At 47.9% G+C, this 17,741-nt stretch overlaps 1 protein-coding gene across 3 annotated transcripts in view; it reads left to right on the top strand.

Annotated features, from left to right (window-relative positions):
* The window catches only part of TGFA (transforming growth factor alpha), a 107,690-nt gene extending 92,010 nt beyond the window's left edge, over nt 1-15,680 (top strand). For all 3 annotated transcript variants that reach the window (XM_003262520.4, XM_012501117.2, XM_012501118.2), the window contains exons 4-6: nt 6,498-6,647; nt 9,667-9,776; nt 12,123-15,680. In XM_003262520.4, the coding sequence (XP_003262568.1) occupies nt 6,498-6,647; nt 9,667-9,776; nt 12,123-12,130 (268 nt within the window). In that variant the 3' untranslated portion in view covers nt 12,131-15,680. The remainder of the gene's footprint in view (nt 1-6,497; nt 6,648-9,666; nt 9,777-12,122) is intronic.
* Nucleotides 15,681-17,741: the final 2,061 nt, after the last annotated feature.

The raw sequence follows: 17,741 nt of genomic DNA, 5'->3' as shown, positions 1-17,741 counted from the left end.
TGCAGACGTCCAGCTCCTCTTGAATAAGCAGAATGGCAACACCGGGCCTGAACTTCCAAACGCAGCCCCTCAGCTGGGACTCACTCAGGTGTGCCGCCCCTGATAGGGCTCGCGCTCTCCAGCCCTTCATTCTCCACCTCTCCCCAAAATTCCCGACAGCAACGTGGAACACTGGTCCCTGGTCACCTGTTGCCCTGCTGCTCTGCTTACACCAGGCCACTTGGCTCACTTTGCCCTCCCTGGGACCCCTTGGGGCTTGCATGTGTTCAGCCCTGGGACAGGGTCCTCTGCAGGCCCCTCTGACGGCACTCCTTACCCCCCTGATGGCTTGTGAGCTCTGGGAAGACAGAACCACACCTTATCCCTTTTTGTATTTACAGTACCCAAAAGAATGTTCTAATTAATGAATTCCCACTAGACCAGAAACTCTTGAGTGCATGCAGAGAAAGCAGAACATTCTGTCCCTGCTCCTGTGACTCGCCCAGCCCTGGGAAGCTGACACACACATCCTGGTCAATAAATCTGACATACCCTGAGGTCAGGCCCCATCTGTCATGGCCTCATCAAGCAAACCCACAGGGAGCCAGGATTCTAGTCTCGAGAGAGGGAGCACTTTCTAAAATATCATAAGTCTTAAACTCCGTCCTCCATAAGAACAACAGTCTTTAGGTTTCCAGAGAACCTAAAATGACATCTCACGCTATAAAATGAGGGAAAGAAAAAAAAGTTTAAACAAATAACTAGTCACAGACTGCCAAAGGTGGTGAAAACTAGCCTTAGATATTTATGCTTCAGGTGAAGCCTAGATGGTATTTTACAGCTCCCTTTAATAAATCCCCTAGTCCCAACCACATCAGAAAACTAATGGGAGGAGAATTTGCAAAGACAGTAAAGCTATAGAAATGCAGGGTTAGGACTCTCATCACTTTTTCCCTGAGGCGGATTCCTCACACCATTGGTCTGCTGCCTGCAGCAGCCTTCAAACAAAGGAAAACCGTTGAAGGAAGCCACCCAGGTGACAAGTTTACCCCTGGCAACCAGTTTGAAGTTTCTTACCTGTCCCAAATGCTCCTTGGTGACCCAACTCCCTGACAACTTTCCCACAGCAAAGTATGAAAGCAAATTCCTGTCAGCCAAGGGAAACATTCCACCTGGCCCTGGCCACAGAACCTTCCAGTGGAATCTAAACAGAGTTAAACACCTGAAGAGACCTGACCGCCATCAGTTCATAACTGGCTGCCTGTGTGACCAAGGTGGCGCCTCCCCAGAGATTAGGATTGGGGACAGTTTTCTTGTTGGTACTCGAGCCCCCTTACATAGATCTATCAGCAGGTGGTGGGGGTAGGGTTAAGAAGGATGACATCACTCCCATCCACAGGTCTGGAGAAAGTGCAGGTCCTCCCAGAGTGGGGGTCACACACCAGGCAGGAGGACACCACAGTTAAAGGCATGGATGGGAGGTCAGGAAGACCAACATAAAGTCCAGCTGAGTCTCCCATGCAAGTGACTTGACCCCTTTAAGCCTCTGTTTCTTTGTGCACAAAATGAGGATACTAATACTTCATAGGATTGTAATGGGGACCCAGTGATGATAATATATAGAGAGCAATTGCTGCCTATGACAAGAGCTACTGGACTCTTAAGTAGTGGGAGGGACTACTTAAATTAATTGATTAAAATTTAGTTTCTCAGTCTCACTAGCCACATTTTAAGGATGTAATACCTCAGGGTAGCTAGTGGCTGCTGTATTCATCTGCCCAGATATAGACTGTCATGATCACGGAAAGTTCTATTAGGCAGCACTGGAGAACATTCAAGCCCAGTTCCCAGCACAGCATATGAGCTCAAGTGTTTGCTATTGTGGCCGCTGTTGGCACCATCACCGCAGCCAAGGGATGTTGTGAGGTCCTGCCGGAAGGAGTATGTAAGTAGGGCTGACCATACTCCAGCCCTCTCCTCCCCAGCCCCCAGAGCATAGAGGTTATAGGACTTGGTGAATCTGGTTCTTGAAAGGCTGAGAATGCGTGAGCCCAATACACGTGCCCTTGGTCCTCGTGCACCCACTGCCTCATAGCCCTGTGGAATGTGCAGCCAGTTGAGAACCAGCGCCTACCTGAGGCAAAGGAGAGAACAGCAGCTGGATCGAGTGTGATTCATTTGCAGCCAGGTGAGGTGACTCTTCCCACTCCTTCTGTGACTTGTGCCTAAAATAATGAGCATAATTAAGTCTAATATTAGTAGAAGCTTGGGAAGTTTTTTTTTTTTAAGTATGTCACCAAACCTTTTTCTTTTTCCATCATAAAGAGCAGCCGAGAAGCATTTCTGTTATTACAATTAGGAAGAGAAAGGATTGCCCTCCCCTGCCCACTGGAATCAGCTGGGAGCTTTAAAAATCTTGATGCCCAGGACTGACTCCCAGAGATTCTGATTTAATTGATCTAAAGGTGTGGCCTGGACATCAGGATTTTTGAAAGCTCTACATGCAATTTCAATGGGCAGCCAAGGTTGAGAAACGTTGGTTTCACTGTTAAAAACTTCATGGTGGCTCTCAACTCTGGCCGTGTCAGAATTACCTTTTGGCCCTTTCTTTAAAATGTCCAGGCCCCATTTGCAGAGAGATTTTGATCGAGGAGGTCCCAGCTGTAGATGAGACCCACTGGGCTGCTTGGGGCTAAGACGCACTGTTCTTGGAGCTCTTCTAGGTCATGACCTGGAGTCCCAACGATGAGGCAGTTACCTAGGTGCCTCCTGTGCCTCCCACCTTGGGGAAGTGTTCGCTCAGAAGCATGTTGGGCTCCCTCACTCTGTGGGACTGGGAGTTGAGCATTTGCAGCTATTACACTAGACTGATAGGCATTCTTGTTGGCATGAAGACTTTCCTAAGGGGCTGGGGCTCCTGCTGGGGCGGTTTTAAAGCAGAGCTGATTTGCAGGGGCCAGCATGCATGAATGGCAAATGTTCCTCTGGTAGAAAAAGCGTGGAAAGTCAGCAAGGTGTGTCCCAGCCCAGGGGGTTATCTCCCTCGGTGCGTTAAGACTGTCTGGGGGCACCTTTGCACGTTGCCGCACTGACAGCAAGGAGACCTCGCTCCAGGACAATCAGTAGCCCATCTCTTGTGCCTGATCAGAATTGTGTTTGTCACTAAATCACTAGCCCAGGGTATCTTCCAAACCAACTTGCATTAACCCAGAAAGGTAGCCTTACTGGGTGAGACTGTTAGTCCCCAAACCTCTAGAAGCTTTTGTTTCTTCATCTGTCAAACAAGGTAAGTAATAGCCTTATAGCCGCAACCTCACAGGTCAGTTGTGATTGCTGGGATTAAAAGAGATGATTCATGTAGGAGTTCAGCCTAATGCTTGCAGTAAATGTTATGTGTTGTAATTAGCACTTGGCTGCCACTATTTTATTTAAATGAAATGTATTGGGGTCTCCAGTATTGATGTGTTAAATCGTAGTGTTTTTAGAGCCAAATAATAGGCGAGGTGCTAGAATCCCTCTTTCCCAGAGCCTGCTGGTTAAAGTAGAAACGTTTCAAGCTGTGTGAAATTGTCACGGATTGCTCACCTTCCTGTATGCTGAGCCTTTCACAAAAGACTCTGCATTGGCTTGTCTACAACTCCTGGTTACAGATCTGATAATCCACTCCAAAGCCCAGGCTCCTCGGCCCCATTCTGTTCAGTGGTTCACCAGAGGTTTCTGTAGAGCTAAGCCCTGCCCTGCAAGAGCAAGAAGCCTGGGACCAGAAGTGAAGCTGGTCAGAGAAGAGCAGTCAGAAAGGTGGGCATAGTCCTGGGGGGGTTCATGGAGGAGAGGTTAGGGAGATCCAAGTGAGCTGTGGAAGAATGGATGGATGGATGGATGACAAAAATGAATGTGAACAAGTCTGTAAATTACATCCTTCTGGAGAATGTGGTCCTTGGGATGGAGCCTGAGGAGGAGAGTGAGGAATGATATTCCAGGTGGAAAAGGTAGCCAGAGTTGAGATGCACAATGGAGGGTAGTTGTTCATTCATTCTGCAGGTGTGTCCTGAGTCCCCACATGCTGGGAACTGTGCTAGGTGCAGCGTGTGGATTTAACGCTGGGCTGGGGGTGGGGAGTGGCAACAACTTGGATTGGCTGGAACCTAGGTGGGTGGGAGATAAAGTACAGGGGTGGATTAGGGCCCCTGCAGGAGAGAGGGCTAGATATCACAGAGGAAGTGCACGACTCAGGGACCCCATCTGGAAGGTTGGACAGCCATCTGGGTGCAGGGTGAAAACTTGAGGAGGAGCTAGAGGGAGGGACCCTTTGCAGGATTTTCTTGAGATATGGATGGCTTAGATTTATGCACTGCCTAAGCCTGTTGCTTATCACCTCTCAGCCTGGAGTCTGGTCCACTCTTCGCCTCCGCCTCATAGGAAAGGGCCAGTGCCTGCAGGGAGAGCTGTTTCTTGACCTTTGCCTTTATGTAATTTTGTTATTAAAATCAAAGCCAGCAAACAAACAAACAAAATCCTGCCCCTGTCCCATAGCCCCTGAGCCGTTGAAAGTCAGTGCTCTTATTCAGAGTTCTGTGATCCTCTCTCAGTGTGCCTGGTCTTCAAAGGCCTTTTAATCTAAAAGTGAAGGTTAGAGGCTAGCTAATTAATCAAAAGATAAACTCTTTAGAAAAGTTTAGCTATCACTGCCATGGCTGGGGGAAAACAAAACTAAACAAAACTTTAAATCTAGCATATGATATGGGGCTGCTCTGCTAAGAAGTCCCCACCAGCAGGCCGGGCGCTGTGATTCACGCCTATAATCCCAGCACTTTGGGAGGCCGAGGTGGGTGGATCAACTGAGGTCAAGAGCTCGAGACCAGCCTGGCCAACATGGTGAAACCCCGTCTCTCCTAAAAATACAAAAATTAGCTGGGCGTGGTGGCATCTGCCTGTAATCCCAGCTACTCGGGAGGCTGAGGCAGGAGAACCACTTGAACAAGCATTGGCTTGTCTACAACTCCTGGTTACAGATCTGATAATCCACTCCAAAGCCCAGGCTTCCCGGCCCCATTCTGTTCAGTGGTTCACCAGAGGTTTCTGTAGAGCTAAGCCCTGCCCTGCAAGAGCAAGAAGGCTGGGACCAGAAGTGAAGCTGGTCAGAGAAGAGCAGTCAGAAAGGTGGGCATAGTCCTGGGGGGGTTCATGGAGGAGAGGTTAGGGAGATCCAAGTGAGCTGTGGAAGAATGGATGGATGGATGACAAAAATGAATGTGAACAAGTCTGTAAATTACATCCTTCTGGAGAATGTGGTCTTTGGGATGGAGCCTGAGGAGGAGAGTGAGGAATGATATTCCAGGTGGAAAAGGTAGCCAGAATTGAGATGCACAATGGAGACAGAGGTTGCAGTGAGCCGAGATCCCGCCACTGCACTCCAGGCTGGGCACAAGAGCGAGACTCCATCTCAAAAAAAAAAAAAAAAAAAAAAGTCCCGCCTGGCAAAGGAGGTGGCGATCTTAGATTTCTATTGACGATAAGAACATTACTCTATTCAAAGGGAAAAACAAAGTAACAAAGGGACCAGTGTCTAAGCTAAGTATCTTTTATTAAGAAGAATCACATGCTTGGGGGATTAGTGGCTCAGGGTGAGGGGATGCCTGTAAAAGAAAATGACCATCCCATCCTTATGGCCAGGGCACATCCTGAAGCACCTTTGAGACCAACTCGTGCATAGCAGGGGGCTGTGATTGAAAGATTAATACCAAAGAACCTCTGAATGAATCGCCCTCCTCTGCCCACTGGAATCAGCGGGGAGCTTTAAAAATCTTGATGTCCAGGACTGATTCTGAATGGTAACAATACCAGGAATTACATCACCTGGTATTAGCACCACACTGTACAGGCTACACGCACATTCAAACATGAACTTGCTTGTGCCTTTACTAAGCCTGGGTGGAGGTAGGCCAGGTATTGATGGACAAGAGAACACCAGGGTTCACAGGAGAGTAGTGACTTCTCCAGTCCTACAATGACCAGGTAGTGGTGCTGAGTAACCTGGTAAATACTTGAAGAACTAATTAAACTTGAAGAAGATAAAAAGGCAAACCACAAGCCTATGTCTTCACTGGTTTCAGGTGTTTTCTTTCTCATCACCGGAAATTCTGAAAATACACATTTGGTTTAAAACTAACCTGGATTTTTTATGAACTGCCAAAATGAAGCTTGTGTCATGAACGCATTTGCTGCCTTTATTCCTCCAGGATTTGGCACAGTCACAATAGTCACGGATTGCTTCAGCCACAGCTTGCATCCGCAGATGATCAGGATTAGATTTCCCCTCCTTCTCCACATAAGCAGTGGTGCCTGCAGCAGGGAAATAGGCATTTTGCTGACACCTTTCCCTCCAATTGCAAAAGCTGACAGAGCCCCTTTGGGCTTTACCTGCAGGCTCTGGGTCCCTCCAGGAAAGCCCTCCCTGGAGAGCTAGGATAACAAGACCTTTTGTCAGGAGAGTGCACTGACGTTCCTTTCTTCCCCAGCTGCCATTCTGGGTACGTTGGTGCACGCTGTGAGCATGCAGACCTCCTGGCCGTGGTGGCCGCCAGCCAGAAGAAGCAGGCCATCACCGCCTTGGTGGTGGTCTCCATCGTGGCCCTGGCTGTCCTTATCATCACATGTGTGCTGATACAGTGAGTACTTGCTGCCCCTAAGGCCAGGTCCCCTGCCCGCCTCCCCTACAAGGGACATCCGCAGTATATCCAGATAACAGGGCCACCTCAGCACAGCTTATTTCTGCGATGTCTGAGTGCTGTCAGGAAAGCTAAATGCTACTTTGATGACTGTTGGCATGGCGTGGCAGCCAAGCTGCATGAAGGCCTCGTGCATCCTGGGTGGATCCCCAGCTGGGGGGTTCGTGCACTGTGGAGGCCAGTGCAGAACCAAAGGCATGCTCATTCTTTCCACGGTTGTGTTGGAGTCTTCAGAATAGTGATGAAGTGGGCAGGTGCTCCAGAGAGGACTAGAGACAGCTCCTAGCCTCCTTCCATCCGCAGCAGAAGTACTTCCTCTCTGCAGAAGTCACTTTGCAAATACTAAACCATGTCGAGGGCCATTGTTGCTGTTACAGGCTGATGACCATCACTCTGCACAGCCCTTCCTCTTTGTCCACTTCTCTGCCCCTCCTCATCTTCCAAAACTCAGTTGCTGTGTTGTATCTTCCAGGAAGCCTCCCTGGGGCCTAGACCAGGGGAGACCTTTTCAGGTGTGTCCTGGCCCCATTTGCTTGCCCATATCTCTTGACTGGACTGCTGTGCAGGGTCAGAGACCCTGGGAATACAGTGCAATAATCCTAGCATTTGGAACTATGCCAGATTTATTCCCTGGAAATATCTAAAGTCTGAGTCTTAGGGGATTTATTAAGTTGGTGCAAAAGTAATTGCAGTTTTCACCATTACTTTTTAAGGCCAAAACCACAATTACTTTTGCACCAACCTAATATACCTAATTGGATATGCACAAGGAAGTCACAGAACAGTTAAAGGCTGCCATTCAATTCAGTGTAGGTTAACTCATGGTGGAGATGGTCAGTGGATGGGCCCCTCTGGCAAGGTTGTGGTCAGTAGCTACGTGTCGATGCAGGAAGCCAGACTTACACCCTCCAAGGTTGCCTAAGATTTGGGCAGATAAACAAACTGTCCCTTTGGTTTGTGGCTATTGAGACATCTGAAACACATGGCCCTGGTTCTGGTAACAACGAGGCACCCGTTAGAGCCCCAGCTCGTTGACAGTAGCCACAACCTGCTCACATCCTTCTCCTGGACCAAGGCAGCACTGAGTGGTGAGGTTTGAGGTCTGAGCTGGGCTGGCCTTTCCCTCCCCACCAAGCAGTATCCATTCTGCTTCCAGGGGCGCTGGAAAAAACATGTTTGCTGGGAGAAGACAAGTAGCTCTGGTTCAGACTGGGCCACAGCCCAGGCTCTGCCACTCGGAAGGACCCTCCTTGAGGAGCAGGAGCAAGCTAGTGAGCTGCCAGCCTTGCTTCTCATGGCCAGTAGCTGTGTGTGCCGCCCCATCCTTCCATTGTCCTGTTTCTATGGCCAGGAGGGTCACAGGGACTTAGGAACGAGACTGGGGGTCCACGTGGGCCTCCCCAGGGGACCTAAGAGCTAATTGTGGCAGATTGTCTGGAAACAGGAATGATCTAGATGCCTAGACAGCATCTCTCATTTCCAGGGCGGCGGCCAGTCCCAACTCCTGTGTCCCTTCCCAGCCTTGGTCTCCCTGCCAGAGACCAAGTTCAGAATCCATGAGCCAGAGACTAAGCTCTCACTCCTGCCAGGCTATTGGCTTCCTGCGCTTAGGGCCCTCCTGAGTTGCGGGGTCCAAGTTGGGACCAGCTTGTCCCACGCCGGAGGAATCTAGAGGCCTTGATCCTATTGCCCTGGGATGCTCCTGTCTGAGAAGTGACAAGGACAAGCCCACCTGGCTGGCTGACTGTGAGAAAGTAGTCATTGATGGCTCTGGAACCAAGGCCTTTAGAGCCCCCTGGCATGGGATGTGCTGTTTCCAGCCCAGACTCCGCAACTCAGGAGGGCCTCATGCCCAGGCACACTGCTCTGGGCTCCCGGTTTTCACCTGTGACATAAGCAGGTTGGGCAGGAAGGTCTCAGAACCTCCTCCTTAGCCCTGCTGTCCAAAGATTCAGGGGCTCCAGTAACCTTTCCAGCTTCTCACTGCGGGACAGTGCCAAGACAGGGGCTGGGATGGGAATCATGAAATGCCCACCAGATACCAAGAGAAGCCCAGCAACGGCTTATTTCTTCATCTCTGCCACCTGGCTTACCTTAGGAAATTTCTCCTAACTCCAGCCCTAGCCCAGGGATACATAAATTATATATGCATTAAGGTTAGAATGAGTGGAAACAAAGTTCTCCACGATAGCCCAAGGGAAATGGCTGGCAGCGTCTGTGGGTAACTCATCTCTCATTCAGTGCTTTCTTTTCTGTTCTTTGGGGGCTTTTTTTTTTTTTTCATGCAAAGTCTGAAAACCCTCCATTCCTGCCCACAGAGGGAGGCAGGAGCCTTTATAACCCTGATGCCTCAGGACTCCGGGTCACACAGGTTTACAGAGAGGGTAAATGTTCCAAAACCAGAGAATTTTAGTCCTGAAAGCAGGATTCAAAGCCATTGAGATCCATAACTCATTCTTCCATTTTTTTCCATGGTCAATTCAGTCATCCAAGTTACGTGTTCTGCTACAGGCAATACCAGATGAATAACCTCTTCCTAAACCCTCACAGCCCTGCCAGCTAGAGGTGGCCACTTTATCCCAGTCCTTTGTCCCAATTCTGAGGCCATTAACACTTGTGGAGTTACCCACCTGGTTCTTTATCAAGAAAGCCGGGTGGAGGACCAGTTCTCTCTGACAGCTGGGGAAGCTGGAGCCAGGTCAGCTTGCAGAAACGGAGCAAATGCTTTAGGGCAGCCAACAGATGCTTTTGTTGTTGGCCAGCATCTGCCCCAAAAAACCACTGCCCTACAATGCCCTCAGCCCCCTATGGTGCCTGTCCCTCTAGAAGCCCCCATGGGGAGCTGGTTTGGAGCTGGTTTAGAGCTGGAGCTGCCCAGCAGGCCCCTAGGGCAGATGCTGTGCCACCCTGGCCCTTGTGCCAGGCTCCTGCCCAGACTGGGTCCTCTGTGTCTTTGCAGCTGCTGCCAGGTCCGAAAACACTGTGAGTGGTGCCGGGCCCTCATCTGCCGGCACGAGAAGCCCAGCGCCCTCCTGAAGGGAAGAACCGCTTGCTGCCACTCAGAAACAGGTAAGGAGCCTCTTCGGTGGTGGGAGACACTATTGGGTGGAGAAAACGACCACCTTCTCCAAGTCAGGGCAGAAGTTCCTGGAGAACGAAGCAGGAAGAGGGGAGAAAAGGAAGAGACTGTTTCATTCTACCAAGTCAGGTTTAGTTTATTCATAGGTGCCTTTTACTTAGTAGGGATCCCTTATATCCTGGCTGGTGGCTGTGGGACCTTTGACAAGTTACTCAACCTCTCAGAGCCTCAGAGTGTTTTTGTTTTGTTTTTTGGTTTTTTGAGACGGAGTCTTACTCTGTCACCCAGGCTGGAGTGCAATGGCACGATCTCGGCTCACTGCAACCACCACCTCCTGGTTTCAAGCGATTCTTCTGCCTCAGCCTCTCGAGTAGCTGGGATTACAGGCTGCCCACCACCATGCCCAGATAATTTTTGTATTTTTAGTAGAGACAGGGTTTCGCAGTATTGGCCAGGCTGGTCTCGAACTCCTGACCTCGGGTGATCTGCCCGCCTCGGCCTCCCAAAGGGCTGGGATTATAGGCGTGAGCCACTGTGCCTGGCTTAGCCTGTTTTCTTATTCTTAGAAAGATGTTGTGCAAATTGGAAGAGTACTGATATAAAATACCTAGTATAGTGTATCACCCAAATTGTAGGCACTCAAGAGATGTTCATTCTCTTTCCCTTGAGAAAGTCACTTCCCCTTTTTCATCTGTAAAAGGAGGAATTTGGCCTACGGAAGGTCTCTAAGGACCTTAAAACCCTTAGATCCTATGATCTTCATTAAGTTTACCTTGTTTCCTGGATATTTTCGCCAACATCCATGAAGAAGATTGGACATCAGGATGTGGGGCCCAGCTCACACCTCAGGAGCCTCCTTGGAGCATCAGTGGCTCTGGGCTCATGGAGGTGAAGAGTCCTTCATCCAAACGGCTGGAAAAGTCTCACACCAGCCAGCTTTTCGGGGATGCGATTTTGACCAAGAGAGCCCATCGTAAAGTTCTTCTTGAGGACGCAGTGGGTCAGGAGACAGTCATTAAAGGGAATCCACCCAGAGATGTCCTTCCCTAGTAAACAGCTGGTGTTCAGAAGTTCCAGGGTCCATGGAGAGGGTAGGGAGGAAGGCTGCTGGGAGGCTGGACACATGTGTTCATTAGAGCTCATGGTCATCTGGAGGGAGCTGAAGGCCCAAGAACACATGTGTTTGTTATTTCAATAACCATAGTCATTGTACACAGTAAGCGAGCACACAGAGACTGTGCGGGAGCAGCACGTAAGATTTAGGAGCCACAGTTCTTGAGGATGCAAATCCATTCAGCCTTACAGTGGTCTTAGGAAGAGGATGGTTCATGAGTGATGTGGGTAAACTGAGCCTGCTGACAGCCTGCTTGGGTCCCACTGGGAATCAGTGGGGGAGTGAGGATGAGAACCAGGGCCTCTAAAGCCCCCTCTCAACATCTCCTTTCAACTACCTTGGGCTAATCTATTGAGCTAATGAAGGTCAATATTTTTATTTTTTCTTTCAGCACCAATAGAAAAATGTTTTTAATCTTTTAAGAAAATGTGTAACAGATTCTGTAGCATTTGTCTGAACCTAACAGTCATTTGGGGGTGGAGTGAGTTTCTTGTTAATGTCACTTCTTCTCTACCCACATTTAAGAAGTTAGCTCTAAGCCTGGGGATGGGTCTGGCCTTTAGAGATGGCCACCTGGACTGAAGTCCCTCTCCCTCAGATGGTGCAAATCACAACCTCATATAGCACCTGCCAGGCCTGCTGGGCCTAAAGGATGGGTGAACCAGGGGTACTCACCTGTGAGCACCTCCAGAGGAACCATGGCAAGGACCTAGAAAGATGTCCAGGCTAAGCTGAACTCAGGAACTGAGGACGGTCCATGCTGCCTCACCACGACAGACACAGAGGACACCCTCAGGGCCCAGCTGTTGAAAAATAAGTGGGTCCATTATTGTATGGCGTCAGGGGAAGCCTTTCTGCCACCAGAGCCCTGGACCAGGGCTGCCCACCAAGCCACCCCTTACGGGAGCTGACTGCAGGTCAGATTAAAATGAGACCCTCACAACAGGGGGCATCCCCCTGCTCCCCGCCATCTGCCTTCCTTCTGCTATCACTCACTCACTCACTTTCAATCAGTCTCTCTAGCTTCCTTTGGCACTGAAAGCACAATGTCAGAGGTTGCGGTCCCCAAGACTGAACCAGCAGAATATGGACTTGGGCCTAACTGCCCGAGAGAACTTGGTGACATTGGCTCTGCCATCTCCAAGTCTCTTTCCTAAGCTTATTTTCCCAGCGTGGCCAGGGTGTGGCCCTCAGTGCTTAACCTGTTTTTCCTTCCTGCCAGTGGTCTGAAGAGCCCAGAGGAGGAGTTTGGCCAGGTGGACTGTGGCAGATCAATAAAGAAAGGCTTCTTCAGGGCAGCACTGCCAGAGACGCCTGGACGTGCTGCAGACCTTCCTACTTGGCCTGTAATCACCTGTGCGGCCTTTTGTGGGCCTTCAAAACTCTGTCAAGAACTCTGTCTGCTTGGGGATATTCAGTGTGACCTAGAGAAGAAATTGGTGGACCACAAAAAGAACTGCAAAGAGATGGACTCCTGTTCACCTAGGTGAGGTGTGTGCATCAGTTGGTGTCTGAGTCCAGATGTGTGCAGTTTTCTTCTGCCAGCCATGGATTCCGGGCTATATATTTCCTTTTAATGGGCCACCTCCCCACAACAGAATTTTGCCCAACACAGGAGATTTCTATAGTTATTGTTTTCTGTCATTCACCTACTGGGGAAGAAAGTGAAAAAGGGGAAACTGTTTAATGTCACATGAAGACCCCAGCTTTAAGAGAAGCTGTATCCTCTAACCACGAGACCCTCAACCAGCCCAACATCTTCCATGGACACATGACATTGAAGACTGTCCCAAGCTATCACCACCCTTGGAGATAACGTCTTATTTATTAGATGGGTAATGGTTTTATTTTTAACCTCTTAAGTCAATGTAAAAAGTATAAAACCCCTTCAGACTTCTACATTAATGATGTATGTGTTGCTGACTGAAAAGCTATACTGATTAGAAATGTCTGGCCTCTTCAAGACAGCTAAGGCTTGGGAAAAGTCTTCCGGGGTGCGGAGTTGGAACCAGAGGCTGGGTTACTGGTAGGAAAAAAGGTAGGGGTTCAGAAGTGGTGCCATTGAAGCCACAAAGCCGGTAAATGCCTCAATACCTTCTGGGAGAAAACTTAGCAAATCTATCAGCCAGGGATCTGTCCCCTCTGTTGGGGGGAGAGGAAGAGTGTGTGTGTCTACACAGGATAAACCCAATACATACTGTACTGCTCAGTGATTAAATGGGTTCACTTCCTCGTGAGCCCTCCGTATGTTTAGAAATAGAACATTAGCCACGAGCCATAGGCATTTCAGGCTAAATCCATGAAAGGGGGACCAGTCGTTTATTTTCCATTTTGTTGCTTGGTTGGTTTGTTGCTTTATTTTTAAAAGGAGAAGTTTAACTTCGCTATTTATTTTCGAGCACTAGAAAAACTATTCCAGTAATTTTTTTTTCTTCATTTCCATTCAGGATGCCAGTTTTATTAACAAAAACTCTAACAAGTCACTTCCACTATGTGGGTCTTCCTTTCCCCTCAAGGAGCAATTGTTCCCCTGAGCATCTGGGTCCATCTGACCCATCGGGCCTGCCTGTGAGAAGCAGTGGGTCCCTTCAAATACATAGTGGATAGCTCGTCCCTAGGAATTTTCATTACAATTTGGAAACAGAGTAACGAAGAAATGATATATAAACTCTTTATGTGAGGAAACGCTACTAATATTTGAAAAGTGAAAGATTTCTATGTATTAACTCTTAAGTGCACCTAGCTTATTACATCATGAAAGGTACATTTAAAATATGTTAAATTGGCTTGAAATTTTCAGAGAATTTTGTCTTCCCCTAATTCTTCTTCCTTGGTCTAGAAGAACGATTTCTATGAATTTTCTCTTTATTTTTTTTTTATAATTCAGACAATTCTATGACCCTTGTCTTCACTTTTGGCACTCTTATTTAACAATGCCACACCTGAAGCACTTGGATCTGTTCAGAGCTGACCCCCTAGCAACGTAGTTGACACAGCTCCAGGTTTTTAAATTACTAAAATAAGTTCAAGTTTACATCCCTTGGGCCAGATATGTGGGTTGAGGCTTGACTGTAGCATCCTGCTTAAGAGACCAGTCAATGGACACTGGTTTTTAGACCTCTATCAATCAGTAGTCAGCATCCAAGAGACTTTGCAGAGGCGTGGGAATGAGGTTGGACAGATGGCAGAAGCAGAGGTTCCCTGTGAAGACTTGAGATTTAGTGTCTGTGAATGCTGTGGTCCCTAGGTCCAGCAAGTCACACCTGCCAGTGCCCTCAACCTCATGCCTGTAACACACACACAGTGAGAGGCCTCAAATATACGCCTCCCTAGAAGTACCTTCCAAGTCAGTCCTTTGGAAACCAGCAGGTCTGAAAAAGAGGCTGCATCAATGCAAGCCTGGCTGGACCATTGTCCATGCCTCAGGATAGGACAGCCTGGCTTATTTGGGGTCTTTTCTTAGAAATCAAATGACCAATAAGCATTGGATGCCTCTGCCATTTAATGGCAATGGTAGTCTTTGGTTAGCTGTAAAAATACTCCATTTCAGGTTAAAAACGTATCTTCTAATCCATCTCTGCAAGCTCCCTGTGTTTCCTTGCCCTTTAGAAAATGAATTGTTCACTACAATTAGAGAATCATTTAACATCCTGACCTGGTAAGCTGCCACACACCTGGCAGTGGGGAGCATCGCTGTTTCCAATGGCTCAGGAGACAATGAAAAGCCCCCATTTAAAAAAATAACAAACATTTTTTTAAAAGGCCTCCAGTACTCTTATGAAGCCTGGATTTTCCCACTGCTCTACAGGCTGTGGCTTTTTTTAAGCATCCTGGCAGGAAATGTTTTCTTCTACATGGAAAGACAGACAGCAGCCAACCCTGATCTGGAAGACAGGGCCCCAGCTGGACACACGTGGAACCAAGCCAGGGATGCACTGGCCATTGTGTCCCCGCAGGAGAGATGGGCAGAATGGCCCTAGAGTTCTTTTTCCTGAGAAAGGTGAAAAAGATGGGATTGCCACTCACCCACCCACACTGGTAAGGGAGGAGAATTTGTGCTTCTGGAGCTTCTCAAGGGATTGTGTTTTGCAGGTACAGAAAACTGCCTGTTATCTTCAAGCCAGGTTTTCGAGGGCACATGGGTCACCAGTTGCTTTTTCAGTCAATTTGGCCGGGATGGACTAATGAGGCTCTAACACTGCTCAGGAGACCCCTGCCCTCTAGTTGGTTCTGGGCTTTAATCTCTTTCAACCTGCCAGTCACAGAGGGAGGAATGACTCAAATGCCCAAAACCAAGAGCACATTGCAGAAGTAAGACAAACGTGTATTTTTAAATGTTCTAACATAAGACCTGTTCTCTCTAGCCATTGATTTACCAGACTTTCTGAAAGATCTACTGGTTCACACACAGAGAGAGAGAGTACTGAAAAAGCAACTTCTCTTCTTAGTCTTCATAATTTACTAAAATGGTCAGCTTTTCATTATCTTTATTATAATAAACCTGATGCTTTTTTAAGAACTCCTTACTCTGACGTCTGTATATGTTGCACTGAAAAGGTTAATATTTAATGTTTTAATTTATTTTGTGTGATAAGTTAATTTTGATTTCTGTAATGTGTTAATGTGATTAGCAGTTCTTTTCCTTGATATCTGAATTATACTTAAAGAGTAGTGAGCAATATAAGACGCAATTGTGTTTTTCAGCAATGTGCATTGTTATTGAGTTGTACTGTACCTTATTTGGAAGGATGAAGGAATGAATCTTTTTTTCCTAAATCAAGACTGGAGTGTTTCTTTAATGAGATGAGGATATTGCTCAAGGAAATGAAGACTTTTCTCTGCAAATATGAATGATGAGGAAAAATTAGATGATCTTTTGCAAAATGTGGAAATCCTATAATTAACCATAGTTGATCCCTGTCTCCTTGAAGACTTCAAGTTCTCTGAAGCTCTTCCCAGTACATAAGTACTTAGTAGACTATGTGTCCAATAATGCCAATTGATGTGGTGGAAAATATATACAATCTCTGCCACTGCAGGAATTGAAATCTGGTCGAGAAGACAGACTGATATGCTGAGAATAATTCAGGACTATTTCTAGACAATAAAAATAAGTGATGAAATTATAAGGTAGAGCGTATATGTTAACAGCTGTCGTTCTTAAAGCATGGTTCCAGACCTGCAGCATTGGTATAACCTGTGAACTTGTTAGGAATGCAAATCTTTGGGCTCCAGCCCAGACCTACTATACTGTGGGGGTGCTCCATACTCTCTCTGCCCTCTGGGTGATTCTAATACATGCTCAAAATTTGTATATATTTTTTAATTTTGTAGAGAGGCAGGGTCTCCCTGTGTTTTCCAGGCTGGTTTCAAACTTCTGGGCTCAAGCAATCTTCCGCCTTGGCCTCAGAGTTCTGGGATTATAGGCGTGGGCCACTGCGCTTGGCTGATGCTCAAATTTAAGAACTACTGTGCTGTAGGATTCAGTGAAGGGACAACTTAGTGTTGAGCTACAGTTTTATGGAAAAGCTTTGAAAAGGCTTTGCAGAAGAAGTGAAACAGAGTTTACCTCTTGGAGTTCAAACGTAATAGCCATCAGAAAGTGTAGCCTTGAATGAAGGGCTGTATTTATCTGGATCTTCTCTGCTCAGCCTAGTTGAAGGAAAAAACATAGATCTGTCCATCTCCCACCATACCCCTCACCCCCTCCTACCCCTCTAATAAAATCAAACGTCACCATTACAGCCCATAGTAAGGCCTCTGCACTTTTTTTTTTTTTTTTTTTTTTTTTTGAGATGGCGTCTCACTCTGTCACCCAGGCTGGAGTGCAGTGGTGTGATCTCGGCTCACTGCAACCTCTGCCTCCCGGGTTCAAGCAATTCTCCTGCCTCAGCCTCCAGAGTAGCTGGGATTACAGGTGCAAGCCACCACGCCCAGCTAATTTTTGTATTTTTAGTAGAGACTGGATTTCACCATGTTGCCCAGGATGGTCTCAATCTCTTGACCTTGTGGTCCACCCGCCTCGGCCTCCCAAAGTGCTAGGATTACAGGCATGAGCCACCGCGCCCAGCCAGGCCTCTGCACTTCTAACCCATGGGTGGGATTCACATATGCAACATAGGAAGCACTCACGGAGAAGTGGAGGGTGAAATCGTTGCTGCACAGTATTAAATCCCTGGGCCCCAAAGAAGGTTCTACTCTTTGTAGGGAGGGACGAGCATGTGGAGCTTGCTGTCCAGACCCCAGAGGGCTTAGGATCAGCCAAACTTGCAGAAAGACGGAAACTCAAGGAATTCTTCATCCCAAGCTCCCTGGCCTGGCATCTGGCCCTCAATAAAGTCTTCCCCTACCTCTTAAGAGAGAGTGGGGAGACTTGCTACCCAAACCTGGTCTTCCTCCTCATGACCCTATTCAGTCTTTAGAGACATCTCCAGACCTTCTTCCTCACCAGTGGGATTTTTCACTAGTCCCCATTTTTTCTCCTCCTTCCCAATTTCTAAGCCATCGACCTGCCAAGGCTGCCTCCCTGCCAGAACCAAGGTCCAGTGATTGCCCCTTGTCCTGGTCAGGCGCAGTGAACTGTCTGAGGTGGGGAGGACCCATCCCAGGAAAAAGCACCAATCAACTTTGAATCAAGCCAGACCTTTCCTCATCCAGGTGACTTGCAGTTGACAACTTGAAAGCCATATTCTGGATGCTTTGGGTCTAGCCTTTTTGGATCCTGATGGCCCAACCTTCAGACCCCTATCTTTCCTGGTTGCCCTGACTTATGCCTGGCTCTGTTTGGGGACATTTGAGTATAACCCTTGCCTTGCTTCCTCTCCAGCTCAGAGCTTCACTA

This window comes from Nomascus leucogenys, chromosome 14 (genome assembly GCF_006542625.1).
Source record: "Nomascus leucogenys isolate Asia chromosome 14, Asia_NLE_v1, whole genome shotgun sequence".
In the NCBI taxonomy this organism is placed as follows: Eukaryota; Metazoa; Chordata; class Mammalia; order Primates; family Hylobatidae; genus Nomascus; species Nomascus leucogenys.
The sequence above is the reverse complement of the archived record's forward strand: the minus strand, read 5'-3'. Positions and strand labels throughout refer to the sequence as shown.